The sequence below is a fragment of the Cygnus atratus genome, chromosome 4, assembly GCF_013377495.2.
Source record: "Cygnus atratus isolate AKBS03 ecotype Queensland, Australia chromosome 4, CAtr_DNAZoo_HiC_assembly, whole genome shotgun sequence".
Lineage (NCBI taxonomy): Eukaryota > Metazoa > Chordata > Aves > Anseriformes > Anatidae > Cygnus > Cygnus atratus.
This window is the reverse complement of record NC_066365.1, coordinates 59900197-59923577: the sequence shown is the minus strand read 5'-3', so window position 1 is coordinate 59923577 and position 23381 is coordinate 59900197. Positions and strand designations below refer to the sequence as shown.

At 37.5% G+C, this 23381-nt stretch overlaps 1 protein-coding gene across 4 annotated transcripts in view; it reads right to left on the bottom strand.

The window, feature by feature from the left end:
• KCNIP4 (potassium voltage-gated channel interacting protein 4) overlaps positions 1–23381 on the bottom strand; it is a 437812-nt gene that overhangs the window by 203309 nt on the left and 211122 nt on the right. Inside the window, exon 1 of one of the 4 annotated variants that reach the window (XM_050710489.1) lies at positions 8803–8902. The exons of the other annotated variants lie outside the window; for them this stretch is intronic. Coding sequence (XP_050566446.1) covers positions 8803–8902 — 100 coding nt within the window. Of the gene's footprint in view, positions 1–8802; positions 8903–23381 lie in introns of those variants that run through there. 4 annotated transcript variants of the gene reach the window in all.

The window sequence follows — 23381 nt, the reverse complement described above, 5'->3', positions numbered from 1 at the left end:
ACACTCCTTACATACTGCAAACAACTCTTCTTTTTCTTCCTCTTTAAAAGAGTATGTTACAGATTCAGGTTCTGGATCATTAGGACTTTCTCCAGAATATTTCATCTCCCCTCTCACCATATGCATGCACAGAAATGCTTATCTTTACATTTGGTCATCACCACCAATGATTTTAAGACATGATTATGCAACTCAGCTGTGTATGTAATGGCATGATTGCCACTGCAACAGCAAGCTGAATAAAAAGGGTTGTTAACCTGACAGAAATGGGTAACAGGGGACCAAAAAAGGTGTATTTAATGTAACTCAATTCTGCTTTCCTCCAACGGGGATATTTAAATAGAGCTATTTCAACAGAAATAATTTGGAAGTGAAGTTTGTTGTAACAGGGAAAAACAAATGAGATTTACTAAAAGTATAGACAAAGAGAAGATGAAAGAGATTTGCACCGATACCTTCCTATCAAACCTTCATGATGTAGGGTAGGCCCTGTAATCCAAGCGTCTATTCAATGTACCTAAAATATTTGATGTGTGATGCATAATCATAATGCATACGTCCAGTGAAGATATCTTACTTAATGCCTTAATTCAATTGTTTAATAACCCCTTTCTCTTTTCTGCTTTGGAATAACGGGTTTGTTTGATTTTTTTTTTGTGTTAGAATTTGTTGTTATTAAAGAGCATTAAACTTATAATCATACAGCTTGTACATAAAAGTACACAATATTTCCTATAAAAGCTTTGATATAAGCACCGAGTATAAAATAATGGGTTAATAAACAGGTACTTGCCGGGTTGTCTCACATTGTAAACAAGAGTCTGCTGTGGACTGCTTTGGATGATACAAGTTTTATCTGTCTGTTTGAAGAAGAATAATTTTGAACTATCAAAAAAAAAAAAAAAGGAAAGAAAATGTGCTTGAAGAAATTTATTCTTTAATGTTTCTGCAACGTTTTTGGAAAGTATCAATAAAGCCACCAGAAGAAAAGACTGGACAACAACCAGAAATTACTTCTAGAGATACCACAAGGGGAAAATGATGACAGAAAGCAAAAACCAGAGGTGTTTCATCTGATTAAATCATCTGCTTCATTAGATTCAGGCGGCATTTAGTCTGGCTGGACAGAATTTCCTACCAGGTGCTGAAAAATTCATTGACAGCTACCAGAGAAATAGGTCAGATAACTAAAGGAAAAAACTCTCCTATTAAAAACAACAATACGACCACAAGATCTTCCTTATACTCTTAAGAAGATACACAATTGCTTGTAACTTAACGAAGAAAAGGTTTAGTTGGTATAGTAGGTTTAGTTGGTCTTTCTGACTGACACAGAGCTAATGGCTAGAAAACTTAGATTACCTACTTAAGATGGAGTGTAAATCTGGGAGTGATTCAGAGAAAAAAAAATGAATCAGTAGGTGAAGATAGGGGGAAAACTGGCATTGGATGCTGTTTTTAACAATATCAAAAAGGGAAGTTGTGAAACAAAGTGATTTATCTGTTCTTTTGTCATCTTCAGAGCACATCTAGGTTCTGGATTCACCCCACCTAGTCAGAAAAACCCTGTAACTCTCTTAATTTGAGAACATCATTGACCCAGATGAATGGATCCCAAATAAAAAAAGTCACTTGTACTCACTTGCTTTCTCCCTTCATCAAATGTATTTCCTGATTTTCTCTCCTATGAGGAAAGGCTGAGAGAGCTGGGGATGTTCAGCTTGGAGAAGAGATGGCTCTGGGAAGACCTCATTGTGACCTTTCAATACTTAAAGAGGTCTTATAAAACAAAGATGGAGGACCCTTTACTCGGGTGGATAATGATAGGACAAGGGGGAATGGTCTTAAGCTAAAAGAGGATAGATTTAGACTAGACATTAGGAGGAAATTCTTCACTGTAAGGGTAGTGAGGCCCTGGAACAAGTTGCCAACAGAAGTGGTGTGTGCTCCATCCCTGAAGGTTTTCAAGGCCAGGCTAGATGGGGGCTTGGCCAACCTGATCTAGTGGGTAGCATCACTGTCTATGGCACGGGGGTTGGAATTAGACGATCTTTAAGGTCCCTTCCAACTCGAGCCATTCTATGATTAGTCTAAACATGCTTTGGTGGTCATCATAAAAATAAATACATAGAAGTTATCACCCTGTAGTATACAGGCATTAAGAGCACATGATCTGATCATTCCTTTTAACTTCATGGATCAACCCATGAAATTTTGTAGTCTCTGGCATAATTTTCCTCATGTATTTCCACATATCAGGAAATAATTCTATTTACTGTTGCAAAGCATTTTAAATTCTATGGGAAAAAAAAAAAAGTACAGGAAGTCTTCCTAGCATTAATATATTTCATAACCTGATCTCACTACTCAGATTATTTATTTCTGCCTACAAAATTAGGTATGCCATTTTTTCCCCTACTTACTGACAAAACTATATTCTTATAAGATGCTTACTCTTCTACTCAGTAGCCCATTAAAATAATTAGTTCTAAATATCTGGGAAAAAAATCCACAACAATTTAATTTCTATTGTTTTTAAAACTAAAAAAAAAAAAAAAAGAAGAAAAAAAGATTTTGGGGGGGCTATTTTAGCCTTAAGTACTGAAAAGTAATAAATGTTCTCAAAACTTGGTATAAATTGTGCATGTTTCAATCTGTACCACCCACATTTACTCTTAGCTAATATACAGGCCAGAAAAAAAAAAAAGGAGAGTGAGGGAGAGTCAATAACTGTTTCTAGAGGGCATCTATAGATTTTCATTAAAAGGGAATTGAATCTTGTAGAGAATAAGTAAAAAACAAGGCATTTATAGTGATAGGCAAACACTGTGCTGTATATACTTTTCTTTTGCTTATGGTGGCTCTTTGACAGTAGGAATGTCAAATTTACTTATTTAAATTAAATAAATAAAACAGATACTTTCATAATATAAATTCTATATTGAGTAGCCAGTAGGAAATAGGGAAAGTAAATATCAGAAGTTGTCTCCTTGGGGGAGATAAAACAGACCAAAATCACAGGACTTTCTCATACCCACGTTAATCCCATAAATTCTGTGGGGTTATTATCTAAAATTGCGAAGGAGTAAAAATGAGCAATAAGGTTTTAGTAGTCTTCCATTCTATAGTAAATGAGGCAATTTACATTTCTGCACAAAACTGAAACAGGAGTGAGACCCTTGTGTTCATAAAATGCATCACAACTACTCATCACAGGAAAGTTGAGAGTCCTCTGATCAACTCTTTGCTTGGGTCTAGTATTTTTATCTTTTTTTTTTTTTTTTTTTTTAAGGTTAATTATAAACTCACAAGTTTGCAAAGGGTATTGTATTGTAATGTGGAGCATAGCATTCTTTATTGACTTATTCCTTTGACATCTCTTTTTCACTTGCTGTTACAGTATTTGCTTACTTTTGACCTCAGTGGATGTAAAGCACTAAACAAGCTCATGAGTGACAATTAGTCCTGAGAAAAGCATCTCTTCAGTAGATACTGACCTGGGAACACTCAGAACACTTTTCAACAACGATGGATCAGCCTTCAGAAGATGATTCAGAGACATTGGACTGCTTTAAAGCAGACACTGCTTTAAAGAAGGCATCTATTACGAACTGCTTTGGTTAGCAAGCTTGCTTACCCAGTTCTGGTTTTTGATGCTGCAACCAGAACTTGAGGCTTCTAGTGTGGAAGACAGCTTGCCACCATCTACAAATGACATGGTAGTGCTGTTTGAGCAGAAATATTTAATCAAGGAAAACTTCACTGGAGTTCTATGTTGAAGATTTCTATCTACTGCTCACCCATCCACATCTGAGTAGTTGTTTTAACAGCTGTCTTAATTCAATTTATCTTTTTATATATGGAGACTTAATTGAACACATTACTTCTAAGGAATGCCTGAAATTCCTGACATTAAAGTTTCTATCATCTTTTTTCTTTTGCACACTGTCAGCTCTGTCTAATCTTTTCACATATTGGTCCATAGTTGGTTTCAAATTTCATAATTTTGTACATAACTCTCTTTGACATCAAGAAGAAAGAGTCACACATAGATCTTTGCCTGACCCCATACACTTACTACAAACTGTTTCTGGTATGAAGTACTACTAGTGATAACAAATGCTCTGAAATTAATATTCCTCCATTTCCATCCACAAATATCACTGTGGAGGGTGACATCACTGTGGAAGCACTGAAATTCACAGCAAATCATAAACTGGATCAAAAACCAACTTAACTGGCTGCTAGTTTCAGAGTAATAACAAGTAACTTCAGTGTTATTTCCACTCACATACAGTCTGTCAAAGACAGTTGTAAATATCACAAGTGACTCCCTGTGTCTCTGTGGCTTTCCTGTTTTCCAGATGTTAAACTGGAAATTGTTAGTAGCTATCACAATTAAAATGGAATTAGAAGCTGCTTTGACATTTTGAGGAATCAAGTTTTTCAGTAATTTAACTAAATTATTACAATTTTATCCAAAAAGTTCTACTACTGCCACTCTCAGGGCTCCTACGAAAGTTCTTTAGACACCAATCTTGATATTATCATATTAGATATGAACAACATAGACACATTTCAGAAACATGTATGACTACTACTACAGCTTTTTTTTTTTCCTGTTAGAGGTACTACTTGCTATGAAAGTATTTCTTAACAAACAGAATATTTTTACATGAATATTCTGGATCACTTACATTCTTTACATTTCTTCTCTGAACCTTATGCCCAGTGGCACTGGTTTCAATGCTTACACTGAGGAAGAGTAGCTTGGTAGATGACATCAGTCAGTCTATTTGGCCTTTTGCAAGGTCACACAGTCCCACATGATCTTTAGATCGCAGAAAGATCGATTTGAAGTGTGGACTATTCAGTGAATAAAGAATTGGCTGTGTGGCCCCACCCAGAGGGTTGCAGTCAATAGCTCAATGTCCAGGTGGTGGCCGATGATGAGTGCTGTCCCTCAGGGATCTGTCTTGGGAACAGTGCTGTTTAATATCTGTATCAGTGACATAGACAATGGGATCGAGTGCACCCTCAGCAAGCTTGCAAATGACACCAAGCTGAGTGGTGCAGTCAATACACCAGAAGGAAGGGATGCCATTCAACAGGATCTGGACAAGCTAGAAAAGTGGACCCATCTGAACCTAATGAGGTTCAACAAGGCCAAGTGCAAGGGGCTGCACCTGGCTCAGGGCAATCCTAGACATGAGCACAGACTGGAAGAAGATCTCATTGAGAGCAGTACTGCAGAGAAGAACTTGGAGGTTCTGGTGGATGACATGAGCTAGCAGTGCATGCTTACAGCCCAGAAAGCCAGCCACATCAACAGGGGAGTGAGCAGCAGGTCAAGGGAGAGGATTGTCCCCCTTTGGTCTGCCCTTGTGAGGTTCCACTTGGAGTACTGCAGCCAGGTCTGGGACCCCCTGCACAAGAAAGATTTAATTTTAATTGTGAATGATTTTTGGAAAAACCTTTCATACACGAAGAAGTGTAATTGATTTTAAATTTCTATCTACAAACTCTTCTTGCTAGGTATCCTCTTTACATCTAATAAGTTTACATTTAAAACAATATAAACTTTATTAAGGAGGACATAATTTGCTAAGAGTTAAAGAGAAAGTCTGCACAATCCACAACCAATGAGAGCGAATAAATCTTTTCTGCTACTTACCACTTTAGAAGGTGTCATACAATATTAAAAACATCTATTTGAAAACACTTTTGTAACAACAGTAGAACCACTCAGCATCTAAAGGCAACTGAGCAAAACCACAGAAAGCACAGTTATCTAAGTGATTGCAATACATCACAAAATAATACTTAATCTACAGATAAAGCCCCTGCAACCCACAACTGACAGAAGTGTATAAATCTATTCTGCTACTTATCACTTTAGCAGCTGTCATACAATATTAAAAGCATCTATTTCAAAATACTTCTACTACAACAACAGAATCACTCAGTGCTTGAAGGCAACTGGGCAAAACCACAGAAAACATACTGTTACCTAAGTGAGTGCAGTGCATTAGGAAATAAATATTATCAAATATATACAATATTTATTCTGAAGATATTATTTTCATCATTGTCTTTGCATACTATTATTATACATATAGTTTATATTAAACACTATGAAGAAAGCAGAATATTACTCATGGTAGTTATTAAAACACTACAATGAAGAAAATGTGGTTTTGCTATTGATTTACATAAATTGCACTTGAGTTTTTCACATTAAATGTGGAGGTGGTTCACAACGTTCAGAATCATGACAAACGGATGTGGAAAGAAAGAAAGGCTAGCTTCAAGCTTTGGGTAAGGATTTAGATAGGGACAATTCTGAAAATCAGATCTCTACCTAAGCTTCAGTATACTTTAGAGAGTTCAGCATACTGTTTTGGGTGCACTGAATTACAGATCATTACTGAATCTCCAGATGATTTTTAGATAGATGTAGCATATGTTTCATATGCCACAAGTATGTAAAACCATTCATTTGTATGAAACATGCAAAAACATTTAACTGGGACACACTAACCTCTAAGAGAAGAAAAAAAAAAAAAAAAAAAAGAGATATCCTAAACCAGACAGCAACAAACGTTCTTATAACAAACAACACTTTCATGAAACTGTCACCAACTTCTTTACGGATTTCCAGAAAAGCATATAGATATTCTGAGCACACTTGTAAAATTCATTTTTTTCTTAACATTTTACTTAAAAGCATAACATTTGCACAATTTTATGATTCATGCTCTTTTCATTATGTATGGGTGGAATTGAATAGACTTGATAATTCTTAAAACTTTTTTTTTTCCCCAGTAAAAATGCATAAATCTATTTTTTTTCTATTGTGAATAGTTCAGATTTTTAAATCACAAGTTTAAGAAATACCTGGGGAATAAACCTGCACTGTTCCTGAACTATGAGCAAATGAATCCATAAGTTTGTGCTAGGTATCTAATGCCCAATTTCATACATTATTGTTTATATCTATTACTGGATTTTCACACAACATGCCTTTTATCTTATTTATACCATTTGAATATCACAGAAGAATATACACCTTCCTGTGATTTCCTTTGGCTGGCATGCTGGAAAACTGTACTGCACTAGGAAGAAAGAAACTTTAAGATGTCATATACGTGTGTACTAACATTTTTTTTTTTTCCTACTGAGGCAGACAAAATAGGCAGCTGCATGATAAACTTATTTCTTACAGAACTCTTACAATCAGTTACAGGCAGCTTCACTATATTTCTAATTGCCTTCCCATTATCACTGTCCCCAGCCATAAAAACAAGCATAGACAACAATCAAGTGCTAAATTTTAGCAAGGAACTGGACTGCATGTGCGGCCCAAAAGAACACAGAGACCTGCCAACCAACCTAAGAAATAAATACCATTATTATTTTTTTTTTTTGGTAGAATATCCACAACCTCTAATGCTGCAGGTAACTTATCACATTTCTCAAGTTGATTGATATTTCTATTTACAACTGAACACAAAACAAAAGCAGAAATTAATGCATTCAAAGGGAATCTCTCTGTTGTCATTTCAACTCAGCGTAACACACTCAAATGCATATATACATTCTTTGTAAAAATGCACTTGATAACACATTTTTTGTGAGTGCCTGCAGGGTTTTCAGATTCTGTAATTAACACTAGCAAGTCCATCTGACACAGCAACATAGAGAAACCTTTGAGTGAACTTCCCTATTTCAAATCACTTGAAGAAATGACTGCATTTCTTGAAAGGGTTACACAAATAGCATTTTGAGACCTTTTCATAAGAGCAAATTTTGCTTATATTCTCACTCATTAACACATGAAACCACAATCTCTCAGTAACAAAGTTCCCCTTTTCACAGGCATAAGTATATACACTGTACTCAAATGCTATCTTACAGGAAGATTTGAACATACATATTTCTTCAATATTTGAGGCAGAACATTTAAGTCTGAAACCTGATGCAATGAATATCACTACATTGTCAACTATGCTGCAGTGTTGTTTTTTTTTTTTTTTTCCTTTTTTCCATTTTTTTTTCTTTTTTGATTAACTCCTCATATGGTAAGAATAACAGTGCCTTTAGAGAAAAAAAAAAAAGTGAAAGTAATCAATATTCCACTAGCTTTTGCAAATAAAAAGCACATTAAGAACAACACAAGCTTCTTATTTCTCATTTTTACTGCTTTATACACAAACCATGTTGATAAGAAGGGAGGAGGTGATCTGAGATAAAGCATCAAGCAATAAAACTTGCACTTAATTGCCCTAAGTGAACACTAAAGTTGCTTATTATCAATCTGAGCATTGCAGTTCTTCTTCCTCAAGAACAATTTTAACAGTACATTAAATATTCAACAGGTTTTTAAATACTACAAAATACATATCTTGAATTTACAACAATTCCCATCTAGACGATACTTGCATGAATAGGCTAGAAGAAAATTTTAAGACAATATAGCAGTATTTGCACGTTAGCATCCCAAAAGCTCCTTTGACACCTGCTGTTTTAGAACTGCAGATTTACAACAGGAACAAGATATTCACGTTCTATTCACGTTACCTCTGCACAACGCTTAAGTTTCTACTTGCGGTATTCAGGACACCGGTGTGTTTTTCCTGCGGAAGAAAAGCGCCGCAGCCCTAAGACCGCCCGCTCGCAGCCCCCAGGGCTGGAGGTGACCCAGGCAGTGCCGCACGCCCACCCTACAGGTGCCCCTGGCCTCGCCGCAGGAGCAGAGCCGGAACAGAAAGAAGGACGAGCCATCAAAAAGCACTCCCTTACCTTCTAAACCTGCTTCAATCAGCCCAAACTGTTCCAAGACTTTAACAAAAAGCACAATCACGATCAAAACTGCTATCATTTCGAGCCCTTCCAAGTTCATGATGAGTTAGGTCATGGTCTAACCACAGCCACTGAGGAAAGTGCTCTCCTGCCCGGCTTTCTTTGCAAAGCCATTAAACTACGCGCAGAAGGCTCCTGCGAGGGAAGGGGGAGAGCGGGAAGGGAGGGAGCGGGGGGGGCGGCATCCCATCCACTCGAGCTGGGGCCAGCAGCAGCGGGCGGCTCCGCTCCGGCCTGCCGCTCTCCGCCGCCGGTCCCCGAGCGCGCTCCCGCAGCCGGGCGGCCCGACGTGGAGCTGAGGCCGACGGGTCCTCCCGCCCCACCCTGGGTCGGGTCACTCGGGAAACGTCCGCGGGAAAAACGACGCCGAAACGCCGGGGGCCGGCGAAGCTGGTGGCGGCGGCGTCGTTGCGGGCAGCGCGCTGCCATGGAAACGCAGGGAGCGGGCCCAGCGCAGGGCACCGAGGGACGCGAAGGGCCTGAGGGCGAAGCACGGAGCCGAGGCGGGGAACAGCAGCCCCAGCAGGGATCGGCTCCCCGCCGGCCTGGGCAGCGCGCGGGGATTTGCCCGGTGCGTCCGGCCAGCTCCTCTCCTGGTTTCCCGGGGTTACAAAAAACAGCCCACGAAACTGTTGCATACGGCTGGTAACACCGAGTTTTGCGCGTCAAGAATCGTCTCTCATCATTAACTGCAACGAACTTCTTTGATTCTGCTGTCTCACACTCACTGAGCTTTATTTAGTGTTTAGGCTGATTTGAAAAAGAAAAATTTTAAAGAATGGGTTGAGAAGGAAAAGGAAAAGTGACCTCATTGTTTTTGATGGTCTCTCACTTCAGTAGGATGTGCTGACCAAAGTAGTTTCCAAGTGAAACATTAGCAGCAAAATAACACAAATACTAACCACAAGTCTGAATTGGTGTCTTCCACCAGTATGGGCTGCTGGCCTACCTCCAGAGGTTTGCAGTTCTGTCACACACAGCACAAAACGCTATTCACAGTTAAGGCATTACTATTTAAATCCCTTAATAATTTAGCACATAAGAAGGAATTTACATCAGAAAAACAGCACCTTTATTACAGCAAAAATGGGCAAGGGAACAATTGCAACAAATTTAATCTTCTCTGGTAGAGTACTGTCGTCCACATGGTTGAAATCCATTACCATCCATTTCTTTCTTTGGATAAGATTCAAAAAAAAAATCTTTATGTCATGTAAGAACTGGCAGCAACTTCTAAATCCCCCAGGTATACTCACATTATGATGGGTGTTATCATTACTGAAAACAATGCAAAGAAGTGGGAATATGAGGACTGATATAATAAATAGAAAAAGAAATGACTTTTTTTCTACTGTAAATAGGTAAATCCATACAGCTTAGTGTTTTGCATGTCACTATTCTATGCTTTGTTTGCTCAGGATTGAAATCTCTGAAACTACTTAAGCTTCTTCTGTCAGAAAACCTAAAGTTTAATGCTCCATCTTAAACATACTGACATGGGCTTTCTCTGTCTGTGCTCAGGACATACTGCAAATCTCTAAGTTTGTTTTCATTTCATTTCTGTAGGCTGCTTTTCCTTAGGTAACCAAGCCTTTATTTACTTCAAACTTTCTCCTTCCATTCTTCTGTCTCTTATTTAATCTTTGTTTCAAACAAGGTCAAATACCTCCCCTCTAAGCTAACTTATCAATAATTTTAAGGACGATGGGTCCAGCTTTCTTTAAGGTGGGACTAAAATGGGATAATTTACCATTATCAGCAGCATAACCTCTGCAACCTGTGTGCATGTTAACCAAATGATTGATACAAGCTGCGTCTCAGTACATTCAAAATTGCCACCTGAACTGACATATTCAATTGCATTAATAGTTTTCCGTAATACTTGTCTGCTGCAAATGTTGACATGAACAGAAAAATAAATGATTTTTAAAAAGACGCAGTATTAACTACTTCTGTGACAGCACCAGTTGCTATTACTGTCAAGGCAGCCACACCAGCCTCATCCAGTGAAGTGCGGTGTGAGAAGGGAAGGGAAGGATGTGGCTGCAGGTGGTGAGACAGCTGCTTTGGGATGTAGAAGGTAAAAGCACAAAGAAGTCTGGAGGTTTGGAGAAAAATTCTAGGAGACATAGAAATTAGGAAGCTCTTCTCCCTCTATCCTAGCAGCATCATCCACCTCCATAACCATGAGGGAGAGAATGGGCCTAGGACTACTCCTGAGGCTGACAGCGGCTGAACTCAAGCCAGGGCCAAGAAGAGAAAAATGGCAAGCAGAGGTTGTGGTGGAGGTTCTGCAAAGAAGGCAGCTGTAATTGCTCCCCAAACCTGGATTCCCACTGCTGTGTACTAAGAAATACACAGTGGGGGATCTTCTGTCTGGGGTCTGCCTTATCAACTATGAGCAGGACAAAGTAAAGAGTTTTTTTCCAGAGGCGTAGGTCCACTGCACCTATGTCTAATGCTTCCAAGTATTCCAACTATTCTTCCAAGACATAGCATAGAATGTACAGAAGAAAAGAAGGAAGCACTATTGCTCCAGTTTTACAGGTGGATGCCAAAACGCAGTAAGAATAATAATCTCCAGACTAGGAGTTTGCAAGAAAGCTGTAACCAAACTCAGTAAAATTGGCTGAGTGGTCACTCCCAGAGAGTGGTGATAAGCAGTGACAAAGTCAATTTGGAGGCTAGTGAGTAGCAGCATACCTCAGGGATCAATATTGAGTCCAGTTCTTTTTAGCATCTTCATTAATGATCCGGATGATGGGAGCAAGTTTGCAGATGGCACAAAAATTGGAGACGTGGCTGATGCTCCAGAGGGTTGTGCTGACATCTGGAGGGACCTCAACATGCTGGAGAAATGGTCTGACAGGAACATCATGAAGTTCAACAAGAAGAGAAATGCAAAGTTCTACATCTGGGGAGGAACAACCCCAGGCACCAGGACATGCTGAGGACCATCCAGCTGAAAAGCAGCTTGGCAAGAGTTGGGTCTTGGTGGACACTAAGCTAAACAAGAGCCAGCTGTGTGCCCTTGCCAAAAGAAGGTCAATGGTGTCCTTAGCTGCATTAAGCAAAGTATTGCCACTAGCTCAAGGGAGGAGATCCTTCACCTCTACTCATCACTGCTGAAGCCACACTTGGAGTGCTGGATCCAGGTCTGGGCTCCTGAGTACAAGAGAGACATGGATGCACTGGAGAAAGTCCAACAAAAGGCCACAAAGATGATGAAAGGACTGGAGCATCTCTGCTATAAGGAAAGACTGTGAGAACTGGGTCTGTTCAGCATATCCTGGAGGAGACACAGTGGGGATCTCATCAATGTCTATAAATATCTGAAGGGTATTTATATACAAAAGACAATGGAACCAGGCTCTTTACAGCAGCATCCAGTGACAGGACAAGAAATTGGGACAATCTGAAACACAAGAGATTCCAACTGAGCACATCAGGAAGCACTTCTGATGCTTTCTTGCCACACATACTGTGTGGGTGACTGAGCATGGCACAGGCTGCCCAGAGAGGCTGTGGAGTCTCCTTCCTTGGAGATCTTCAAAAGCCACCTGGACATGGTCCTGGTCATCCTGCTGTGGGTGGCCCTGCTTGAGCAGGGGGATTAGATCAGATGGCCTCCAGAGGTTCCTTCCAAGCTCAACAATTCTGTGATTCTCTTTCTGTGAATCAGCCATGACAACCTCCTCTATATTTTGTTCTCATTTTCATACACTTACAGTTAAAGATTCTTTTCCTCATTAGGTCGTTGCTTTTTAGCAAAACCTTACAAAAATATATTTCTCTTGTAGGAAGGCAAAATACCCCCAGAGCTCTCTGCTCCTTATGTTTCTACCTGCTTAAAAATGGAGTTGACTCTATTGACAACTAATGTTACAAACTGCATGGAATAATTATTTCTCTCTCCAAATAGCTTGCCAAAAATAATGAAGAGACTGTTGATTTCTTCTTTTCCTTACATTTAATAATAATAAAAAAAAAGTCATCCTCATTTACCCATACAGTTTTGTCAGAATACAAGAGGAAGAATGTAGCTAACACATCTGCAAATACTGAAACCCTATTTTCTCTCTTGTCTAACCACCCAAAACTTAATATATTGTGGAATTAAACTTGAAAAAGGTCTACAAGATAGTTAGGAATGGAGGAAATAGGAATGTGATGAAAAGACATTAATGCATAAATTATCATTACATATAGATGTTTTATAAAGAACTGCATGTAGCTGTGTTTTTCTTATTTTGTAACTACAGATAAAAAGTTTCAGCCTAGAAAGTGTTATAGATTCTGTAACCTATTCAAAAAAGCATTTAGTACATTCTTACCTTTTATCATGAGAGTAAATATATTAAATTGAAATCACTGGTCATATTTCAAGCTAGGAGCATATCTAAATGCTCACTTCTCATATTGTGATGGAGGTCTAAACCACAATACAGTGAATATGTTTACGTTATTATGACTAGGATCCCAGGTACTACGAATCATATTGCTACTGCTTAATGTTGTATATCACAAAATGTTAATGTTAAAAAAAGACCCAATCAATTTGGACTGAGAAGTGGTAAGTGGGTCCACAGATGAAATCCCAGGAATGCTTATATTCTTCCTTACACTTTCTCTTCTTATGCACTCACATTCATCAGGTTGCCATTAAGCTACTCTCAGGATTTTGTCATGACTCCAATTAGGATTTTTAGAATTCTAAGAATTAATATATAGAGAGGATTAATATATATAGAGAATTAATATATATATATAAGAATTAACATATATATAAACAGCAAATCTTCTAGTTCATCAAATCACTGAGCATAAGCAGCAAAGAGATACAAGCTATTCTTTTAGCTTTAGTCCTTTGAATGTAATCCTCTTTCTCAGTAAATATTTAATGAATCAAAAGATACAAAATGCAATTATGTTATCAGCCATTATATTAAGTCTTATAATGGACCACACCTTTCAACTTTCCTCTAGGCAGTAAGCCAGCGTGGCTTGACTTCCATAGGATCTTTCAAAGATTAAGTACTGGGGAAAAAAATAATAATTACAACAATATGACATCACAGTACATTATTTCTACCTCTTTACAACTTTTACCTATGTTCACATCCCAAACTGTGCCCAACTTTTCTTTACTTGTCACTACTCAAGGAGTTGCCACAGTTTGGACATGACGATGCTTAAGTGACGTCAGAAGATAATTTCCTAGTACCATCCAAAAAGTCAGACTACTGATATGCATGGTGATGCCCTAAACATGCATTCCAGCTCTATATCAGCAGGCAGCAATACTTTTATGGGCTACCATGCATGGTGTAACTCACCCAAAGAGTCTTCAGTCTTGGACAGGGGCAAGGTGTAGTCATGAAGCCAAAGTTCTGGCTCTTCACACTCAGCATTGTATTTAAATAGCAATACATTACATCTTGTGCTTTTACAGAAGTGACTAAAATAGAAAATGTTATATACTATAATATTCATAAACAGGCTTTTTGAAGGCTTCTTGATGTAAAACACCCTCACCAACCAACTGATTTGTAGTCCCAGTTGAAAAGTATACCTGAAGCTCTCGTATCATAACACTGCTCTTGAGAAGTTCTGATCTGCTATAAAAAGTCAGAAGTGGCATACAGTCATTTTGCCAGTTATTCTAAGTAGTCATTTGAATAGTCTTTGGATATTCTCTCCTCCTTAAAATTGAATTATATTTCAAGTTTATCCCCGTCCATACTGTGGAAATGTGGCTCCCTGAATCTGTTAGTGTATTTTTCTGGAAGTTGATGCAGATATTGTAGTAACGGTGGCCATGAATTATATGTCAATTGAAGACATAAATTTTCTCAGCATGTTGAAAAATGCTGTCCAGATAACTCCACCTTTACTGGAAATTCTTAAACCACATTAAAAAGCAAAAATCATCAAAAAAGTTCAATGTCAAAAATGTCAGACAACTACACTTTCAAATGCTCTGTGGGAACTGAAGCTGAAAAATTCTTGGCTGTTGCAATTCCATAGATGAAGCTCAACTCTCCTCATGATTCGTTTGTGCTACTTATTAGCAAGGATTCTGTGTGTCTGAGATAATGCTTGTGAGACAAGTAATTTCACAGAATTTTTTCTAGCCATGTCAGTCCTGTAGCCCTTCAACCTGGGTATCTATTTATTTCTCCCTTTGTGTTCTTGAATGAGGGGTATATGTAATACCACCAGTACAACTGCTCTAAGATTCAGTGTTTTTCCTGTCAGAGAACTAAAATCTTAATTTAGACTTTCCTGTTTTTGCTTCTCAACTATCATGACTTTCTCTTTACTGTCCTTAGCAAGTGCTATCTTTCTTTTCTTTTTATCCACTGAGGATACTGCTGCTAAAATCATCATTCTGGGTTGTCACTCCAACTTTCTCAGCCCTTTACATTTCCCTAATGGATCCATTTCAACATACACAAATATATTTGCCATCACCTTCAAGGCCAGTCTTAACATATTACTGCCATACTTGGACACTTCTGACTTTCAAAGAATATTGAGCTGTCAACTCCCTCAATCAATAATGATAGCCTTACTCATTCATAAATTAAACTTTATTCATAAGAAACGTTGCTGGTTCTAATACAGCCCTTTAATATATTCTGAAATATTAATACATCTGTTCTTCCTCGAGTTTCTCCTTAAACTGTGGTAATAGGAAGTCCACAATGCCCTGCCAAAACCTCAGAAGTTACAGTGATGTGTCCACCATAAAAGTTTCTATTCATAATTGTGTTTGTTTGCTCTCCCATCCCTGTCACTCTACCTGAGCTCTTATTTTATTCTTAAATATTAGATGTCTTGGAGCAATTTTTGTTAACTTTACAAAACACCATAGTACTTTGCTTACTCAAGTCCAACAGCATCTAGATGATATAGGAATATGGTCAGTGATTTGTAAAAAAAAGTGATATTTTAGCCTATATGTGGGATACAAAAACTGATCCATTGCTATTCTTCACTGTGCTCCCAAGTTAGTTATCACAGTAATTTTTTTGTGCCATATTAGGAGAATTATTTTAGTAAGCTACTTTCTATGAGACTCATATCTAGGAGAAACATCTGCAAGGAACTATCTGCATACTGTTTGTTACATGTGTCTGAAAGACATTTGCTTTTGCAGAACAAGGCTAAGTGAACATAAGCAGAGATGATAAAGGCTCCAAGGACCTCAATAGAATATCTGCTTCTGACCCCCTTGTGTCTTTTTGAAAATACCTACCCCTAGAAAATAAAGCTGTCTAAATTAGTAAATTAAATATATAATTCTCTGCTACTTTTATTGACTACCATAGAACAGTCTGCATCCATACTATACACATCTCTCGTCCTCTAAAACAGTATGGCTATAGTAAAAATGTTGAAATAGAAATGCTAGGATTAGTTTCTGGTCTATGATAGCTCCTAAACCATGTACAGGGGTTATTTAGGAGAGTGTTAGCTAGCACAGGCCAAGAGTATTACAGGCACTCTTCTAATACTTTAATAGAGTTGATGACAGTGTCTCAATGTGCAAGAATGTTTCCTGGAAGTGTTTAATTAACTAGTCTAGACACAGTCTAAACTTATCAGCTGCATTTTAAGTGATTCAGTGTAATAATTTGAGAGCTGACATTAAAAAGAGAATATCTTCAACTTCGAGAAAACCTGCTCCACTTCTGAGCACATAGGTTCAAAAGGGTAGCCAGGGTTGCCTTGAAAAGTTACAAAACATGGAAATCTAAGAATTGAGACAAATTTACATGAATTCACAATAAATAAATAAATAAATACTAGTTAGTCAGTACTTTAAATGACCACAGTTCTGTTGAAATTTTGCTAGAGGGATTCCCTAAATTTTCCCAAGCTCAAATTCTCTGAACATGTCAATCACCTTGTATCAGGGCATTTGTGACAGTACTGGGTGTAAGGCAAAACAATCTAAGCAGACCTAGAATGCCATACCTGTTGCAAAAGACTGCTATGTTAAAAAGACTACCAGTGCTTCAAAACATTATTAACTTATTGAGACACCAACAGCTCAACAGTGAGCAAGTTTAGTAAACACAGCAGAAAAATAAAATTGAAGAGGCCTATGGCTGAGTGAGAAAATTTTGAAACATTTATCAAGAGATCTCTGGGAATGTGAGAAAACACACAAGTGCAAGGATGTGGACAGTAGCTTTCATGATTGTCAGAACACTGTTAGTAACTCAATTACTTCTGCAGTCTTAGCATACACTCCTTTTACATGGTCATGACAGCTTGATGACAACAAAGCTAATGGAAGAAAAATACCTTTAAACAGAAGAAAGAGTTTGTAAAAGCTGTCCAGAACATCTTTTTACAGCTGGAAATGTTTGTTAAGTAAAGCTCTAGTAAACTAAAAGTAGTTTCAATATCTAAAAGAACAACAAATAACTTGGCAATTTTCTTTTCAATGTCATAGGTCTTCTCTCATGGGCTGTTTTCTAATGTACCTATTGACTCCACACCCCCCCCCCCAAAAAAAAAAAAAAAAACAAAAAAACAATACATACCTTTGATAGTTGCATATAGGAAGTATGGGAGGTAGAACATTTTAGAGCTATCTTCCAAACTTGTATGATGAAACTTAAACATTCCTCTTTGTTTCTAATTAGCACTGTCTCTTTGCTCTTAAATATGATCTTTTCTCTGTTTTTTTCTCTCAAAAATAAAAGTTGCTTTTGTCATAGGATAAGCCATTTTAGGAACAGCAGATTTAGGAATAACAGACATGAATGAAAACTGCACATAATGCATAGAAACATTTCCTCAACATATCTGGATTCAGCTGTAGATCACTATTTTCTGTCTTCCAGAACAGCATTCTACACGTAACTCTGGAATTTTGTTTTCATTTCTTCCTCTGAGAGGTGCAATGACTCTGGAAAGGACCTTCAGAATGATCAACAGAGAAATTGCAAAAACTTAGAAACTATTACCAACCCATATTTTCTCTGGAACCATGCAGCTCTGCAAGATAAAGAGCATCACGACATAATGGGAAAGCATTCATACAGTATGTTCAGTTGTTGCATTTGTAAAACCATGCACAATAAACTAACTAGATATTTTGGTAATAAGTTTTGCTAACAAATCTTAATAAAACTATGTTAGGGCTTTCTAAAATCACAACTATGCCAAACACAGCTATTCAGACCTTTGTCCACAATTATAATCCCATAAAGAAACTAGATTAAGAGATTACAATGAAAAACAAGTATTATGTAGATCACTTTCTATGCTTTCTTTCTGGCAAACCAGGCAGATGTGCAGTTTCTGTGGTATGTAGCATGTAGATACCTACATTTTTAAACCTATAGCTATGGATAGAAGGTGAGAATTGAATCACATGATATGGTAACATTTTCGTGCAAATAACAAAGGCAGAAGATACTTCATTAATAATTAGAGGGATCATTAATAATTAGAATAACACTACTTTTTGCTACATCTTTTGCTGTGTATTATTGGAAAACTGTCAAGCTTCCTGTGGGCCTTAGCTGTGTTAAGTGAACTTTACCATAAATATGTTTAGGAAACTTATCTACAGTCTCAAAATAAAAGACTGACAGAAGAGTTCCTTCAGTTCAGCTGATGGAGCATGTGGATGTTTACCAGGCTTTTCCTCCTAATCCCTTGTTGGTTCATTAGTAGCTCACTGCAGACGACAAGGGAATTTTATGCCAATCAACAGTAAAAAGTCACAGGGAAGCCTAGCTCGCATGCCTATGGAAAACAGCTTGAGAGACTGCAACAAGGCAGCATTTTTCAAAGTAATGCTTAAAATAAAATAAATAAAAAATAAAAAAGCACAAAACAAAACAGAACCAAAAAGCCAGGGAAATCAGAAAGCCAATGTCTGCTGAACCTTACAGTCTGACTTAAGCACTGGTGTGCTGCTAGAGTGTACTTCTAGTCCAAATGTGAGCTTCTACTTTTCCCAGAAGTTATTATTAAGACAAATGACAGAACAAAACAGTGACAAGTTTAATGTCTTTTTTTTCAGGCTGGTTACATAAAGCTAACCAACATACATAATGTCATAAAGTAAATAAGAAAGCTGACATTGTTTTCAAGTCTGCCCAATTAATAATCTACTTGGATGAAGAAGCCCCCAGGTTTTTCTTAACATTTTGACAGTCTCTCTCCTTTTTTTTTTTCTCTTTCTTTTTTTGTTCCTACACACCTGTACCATGTAAGAGCCCAAAGCTCTCAGGAGTTTTGTGTTGGTAGGTGGGTGATGCTAAGTCATATTATTAGAGAAACTCATTGAAGGGTGGGATAGGTTTTCTAAAGAATCAGGTATTATGCCAACTTTCTCACGATGAAAAAAACATCTTACAAATTACTTACATCAACAATATATTCAATAATAAGGTGTACCTCATTGATACCCAATCATCATTAAGAAACAAGGTTGTTTTAAACCAGATGACAAGGATAATTGGCCATTCTACGTGAACAACTAGTCCTACTTAGTCAAGTTGCATATGTGGTCTTTATAGCATAGGTTTGAAGAATGTGTTTGCAACAGTACAGAGAGACATAAAGTACTAACATTTGCTACTTCAATGCAAAGGAGATTTCTGTGCACAAAGCACTGAGACTTAGAGACTTTCAATAGTGCTAAACTCAGCAGAGCTACTCTTAAACTAACAGGCAGAAAATTCTTCTTATCTAAATTCTCTCTCTCCCTCCTGTCTCTGTGCAATATAAAGGTCTGCGTTACCACTTCATTCCTCTATTATTACATTCTTTGTTATCAGTTGATATATTTTTCTTTATAAAAATCATCTACATACCAGAAATATGACTCCATTTTCTAACACATTATTAGTTCTGCATGGTTCTTTAGTCCTCATCACTCTATGCTTTTTGAAGGCTGCTTTTATTTAAATTCAGATTTCCTGCACTGGAAAGACTGTGTCTTGATTTATACCTTCTCCATTTGTTTCTGGAACACAAACATGTTTCTATGTGAGCTGGTAACCTTCCAAAAGGGTGTGGAAATTTCAGGAGCAAAGAGAGATCCAGTGGATATCCACAGAACACAGGGGACACTGAGACTTGTTTACATATTAGTCTTTTAAAAGTGTCAAAAGAATGTTGCTGTTTCATTTTAATATACGAAGTTTGAAGAGAGGCCAGATAATATTTGCTCTGCTTTTATATTCACTGGCAATATAGTATGATGAAGAGAGTTCAGAATGTTCCAGGGAACTCAGAAATGTGAAACAATAAGAAATATGACATTTAATGCTCCTCACTTGTCAAAATAAACAAAAAAAAATGTGATGCCTGAAAAGCTTTGCTGGTGTTAGGTACTATTTTTTATTATTTTATTTTGTGTTTTCTATTGCTTTCTCTGAATATCTGATGAGGTTTTTTGATTGATGTTCAATCCCCATATTCTCTTCCATCATGAACATGACACCATCCATGCAAATTCTTTATTTCATTGTGGATAAGCTAGACTGATAGGCAACCATAGCTCTGGTTTGTGCAATTTACATAGGAGAGAAGAGATAAGGGATGAGAAGAAGACTGTGAGAAGTTGTCTGTTCATCAGGAATTAGAAAACAACAAACAAACAAACAAACCAAACAACAACAAATCATCATCAACAACAAAAAAAACTACCAATAGCAACAACAAAAAAATATCCAGTAACTGAAAGGGAGACAGGTACAAAAGCAGAGAGCAGACATGGATATTTATGGTATGGTCACTCTGGGGCTCTGAATAGCGCAGGTCAGCCACATTTAAAGTATGAACTAGCATGAAACAAAGAGAGAACAAGCATTTTTCCATGAAACTTTTTGCTACCATTAATAGCACTGCTATCATTACAGACACCAGTGAGTAACAGAGCCCATATTTTGTCATTCATTGAAAACATAAAAGGTCCTACTCAAGTAGTAAAGTTGAGCACTGTAAGGATAGGCATCAAAAGATGCATGCTGTGCATGGTGGCCTAGTAAAACCCTTTCACCTGGCTGCCTATCAGTTTACATGACAGAGAAAGGATTCACACTGTCAGGTGAATGAAATAATCTGCAGAGAAGAACAAATGAAAAAAATTGAATACTTCCTTCACATGGGAGGACATCAAAATATATTTGAAGCAAGTAGATTGTGCCTGTTCGAATTACTAACACTAAAATCGGGCTAGATAAGTTAAAAAGAAGTCATTTAAAGACCTTCAGATCAGTATTTTGAGATCTCACATGAAAACAATAATGTTGAAAACAATAATGTCTAAAATTGAACAGAGCTAAATAAAGATCAGTATGGAGGAAAGAAAAAAGATTCTGAAAGACTTTCTTTTTCCCCAAGCTAGGAACAGAGGGTTCAAATGGCATCCTGAGACTTGCTATTCTCAAAATTAATTTTAGAATGTAATTTAGACTCAGCCATGAATATAGCCTTGTCAGAGTACAAGAGAACTGTGAAATTAAATATATACATACCTATGTACACAACATGGGAGTGGCTGGTTGTAACAGCAATTCACGTCTTACATTATTCTTCAGTATTATCAACATGCTTCAAATGTAAAATTCTTCATTCATAACTTCAGCCATTATTTATTTACTTTTTCCCTGAGGAATATCCCTCTGAAGGATTTGCAGGGTTTTGCATCAGAAGAGGAAACTCAAGCTCTGTATTTGAAGAAAATGGCAGGCTCTGGCAGAGGGAGCCCACAGGAGTGGAGATGGTCACCAGTAGAGAGCTTTCCCACAGAAATGCAACACAGCAGAACTAACTGATGGCTGGAGCAATTCTACATCTTCCTGTCAGTCTTGCTGCATATGAGGAAGATATCCAATAGGAAGACAGAAACAGGAGTTTGCTGGTAGCTTCTCCTTCCCAATATGCACCTTCTCCACACTGCAGGCTCTACTGCTTCCTCAGTGAAAGGATCCTGAGGAACTGAGCTGTGGTACACATCCATCCAGACTCAGCACCTTCCACAGTGCAGTCCTACTGCTTATCTTCCACCTCCTAGAAACAGAAGCAGGCTCAGGAACTTTCCCATAATTGTACTTCTAGAAACCCTACAAACCATAAAGCAGCGACTTTTTGACGCCTGTGGTTTTGGTCTCTGCCTGTCATGGCCTGTGGGCTTGGCAATTTCCATTCTTGCTCACTTTTCTATGACTTTAATTCTGAAGCAATATTTTCATTTAATTGGTTGCAGCACTTTTCATTTCAGTATCATTTTTCTTCTAGTTTTCTGGCTCCTTTATGTCTTTGTAGAATGTCCTGCTTACTTGATCACTAACAGCAAGAGTCAGTCTGTAGCTTCCACTTTTGGACAAAGTTCTTATTTTAATCCTTTGTCCTGGGCGCTAATCACTTGAAATATGAACATGAAATTAAAAGGTGAAAGTTTGCCTGCAAAGTTTTTCCAGGTTCTATTCTAATTGTTATTGCAATAGAGACTACCTTTGAGTACATCTCATAATTCAGAATCATCGTTTTTCTGTTAAATTATTCAGATCAGCTATAAATCTTTCTGCAACCAGATTCTTCTCTTTGCATCTTTGATGATGCTTTGCATAACTTAGGCTTTGAGACTTACTTTTTTTTTTTTTTAACTTTTCTACTTTATACAGCTATAATATCGGTTTAGATTTCACAGGTAGAAATGAAAGCTAGTCCATTTCATACACAAATGAAGCTAATGCTTTCAACAGTTGAACAAGTCAATTGATGGAACAGTTTATTTAATGTTTTCATTCCATTACCTCCTGTGAAAGACATGGTCTAGTCACTTCCATGATCAGGGCTCAGGTCAAAAATCACTGTTCTGGATTATTTAACTTTCTTAATTAGAACAGCTCACTGTTAAAAAGTCACTGGCCAAATTTCTATAGCTTCATGACTGCCCACGGAAACCCACAGTGCCCTCTAAATCGGCCAGGAATTGTTTTAAAATTGTGAATTTATATCTGCTCCTGTTGCAGCTGAGCAACATTTTGACAACTGAGTTGTGTGCCAAATTATACTGATCTCAGACCAATTCTTTATCCACGTACACATTAACCATCTCTTTCTATCTGGTGTCTCACCGTCAAAGTGCCAAGCAATAGATGGATCAGACATACTGGTACTTGAAGATAAAGCATCCTCTTTGCATTTATCAAGATACACAACCACACATGCAATCCTCTGTAAATAACACATTAAGATGAACTGTATGTGATGTTTTACCCATTCAATATTAGCATTCTGTTCTACTATCTGCACTCAATTAAAGCTGCATATACCATCTTCAGTATATTGCCCTAATGATATCCTAAGAAACATCATTGTTGTGGCTTTTCACCATGATCTTTTGGATAGTTTTGTAATTTCAACATAGGGAGTTTCTTCCTATTCAAAAAAAAAATAAAATACATATGGATATAATATGCTAGTTTTGACTAGAGGGATCAGCACATGCTTCCATCATGTTTTTTCACTGATCC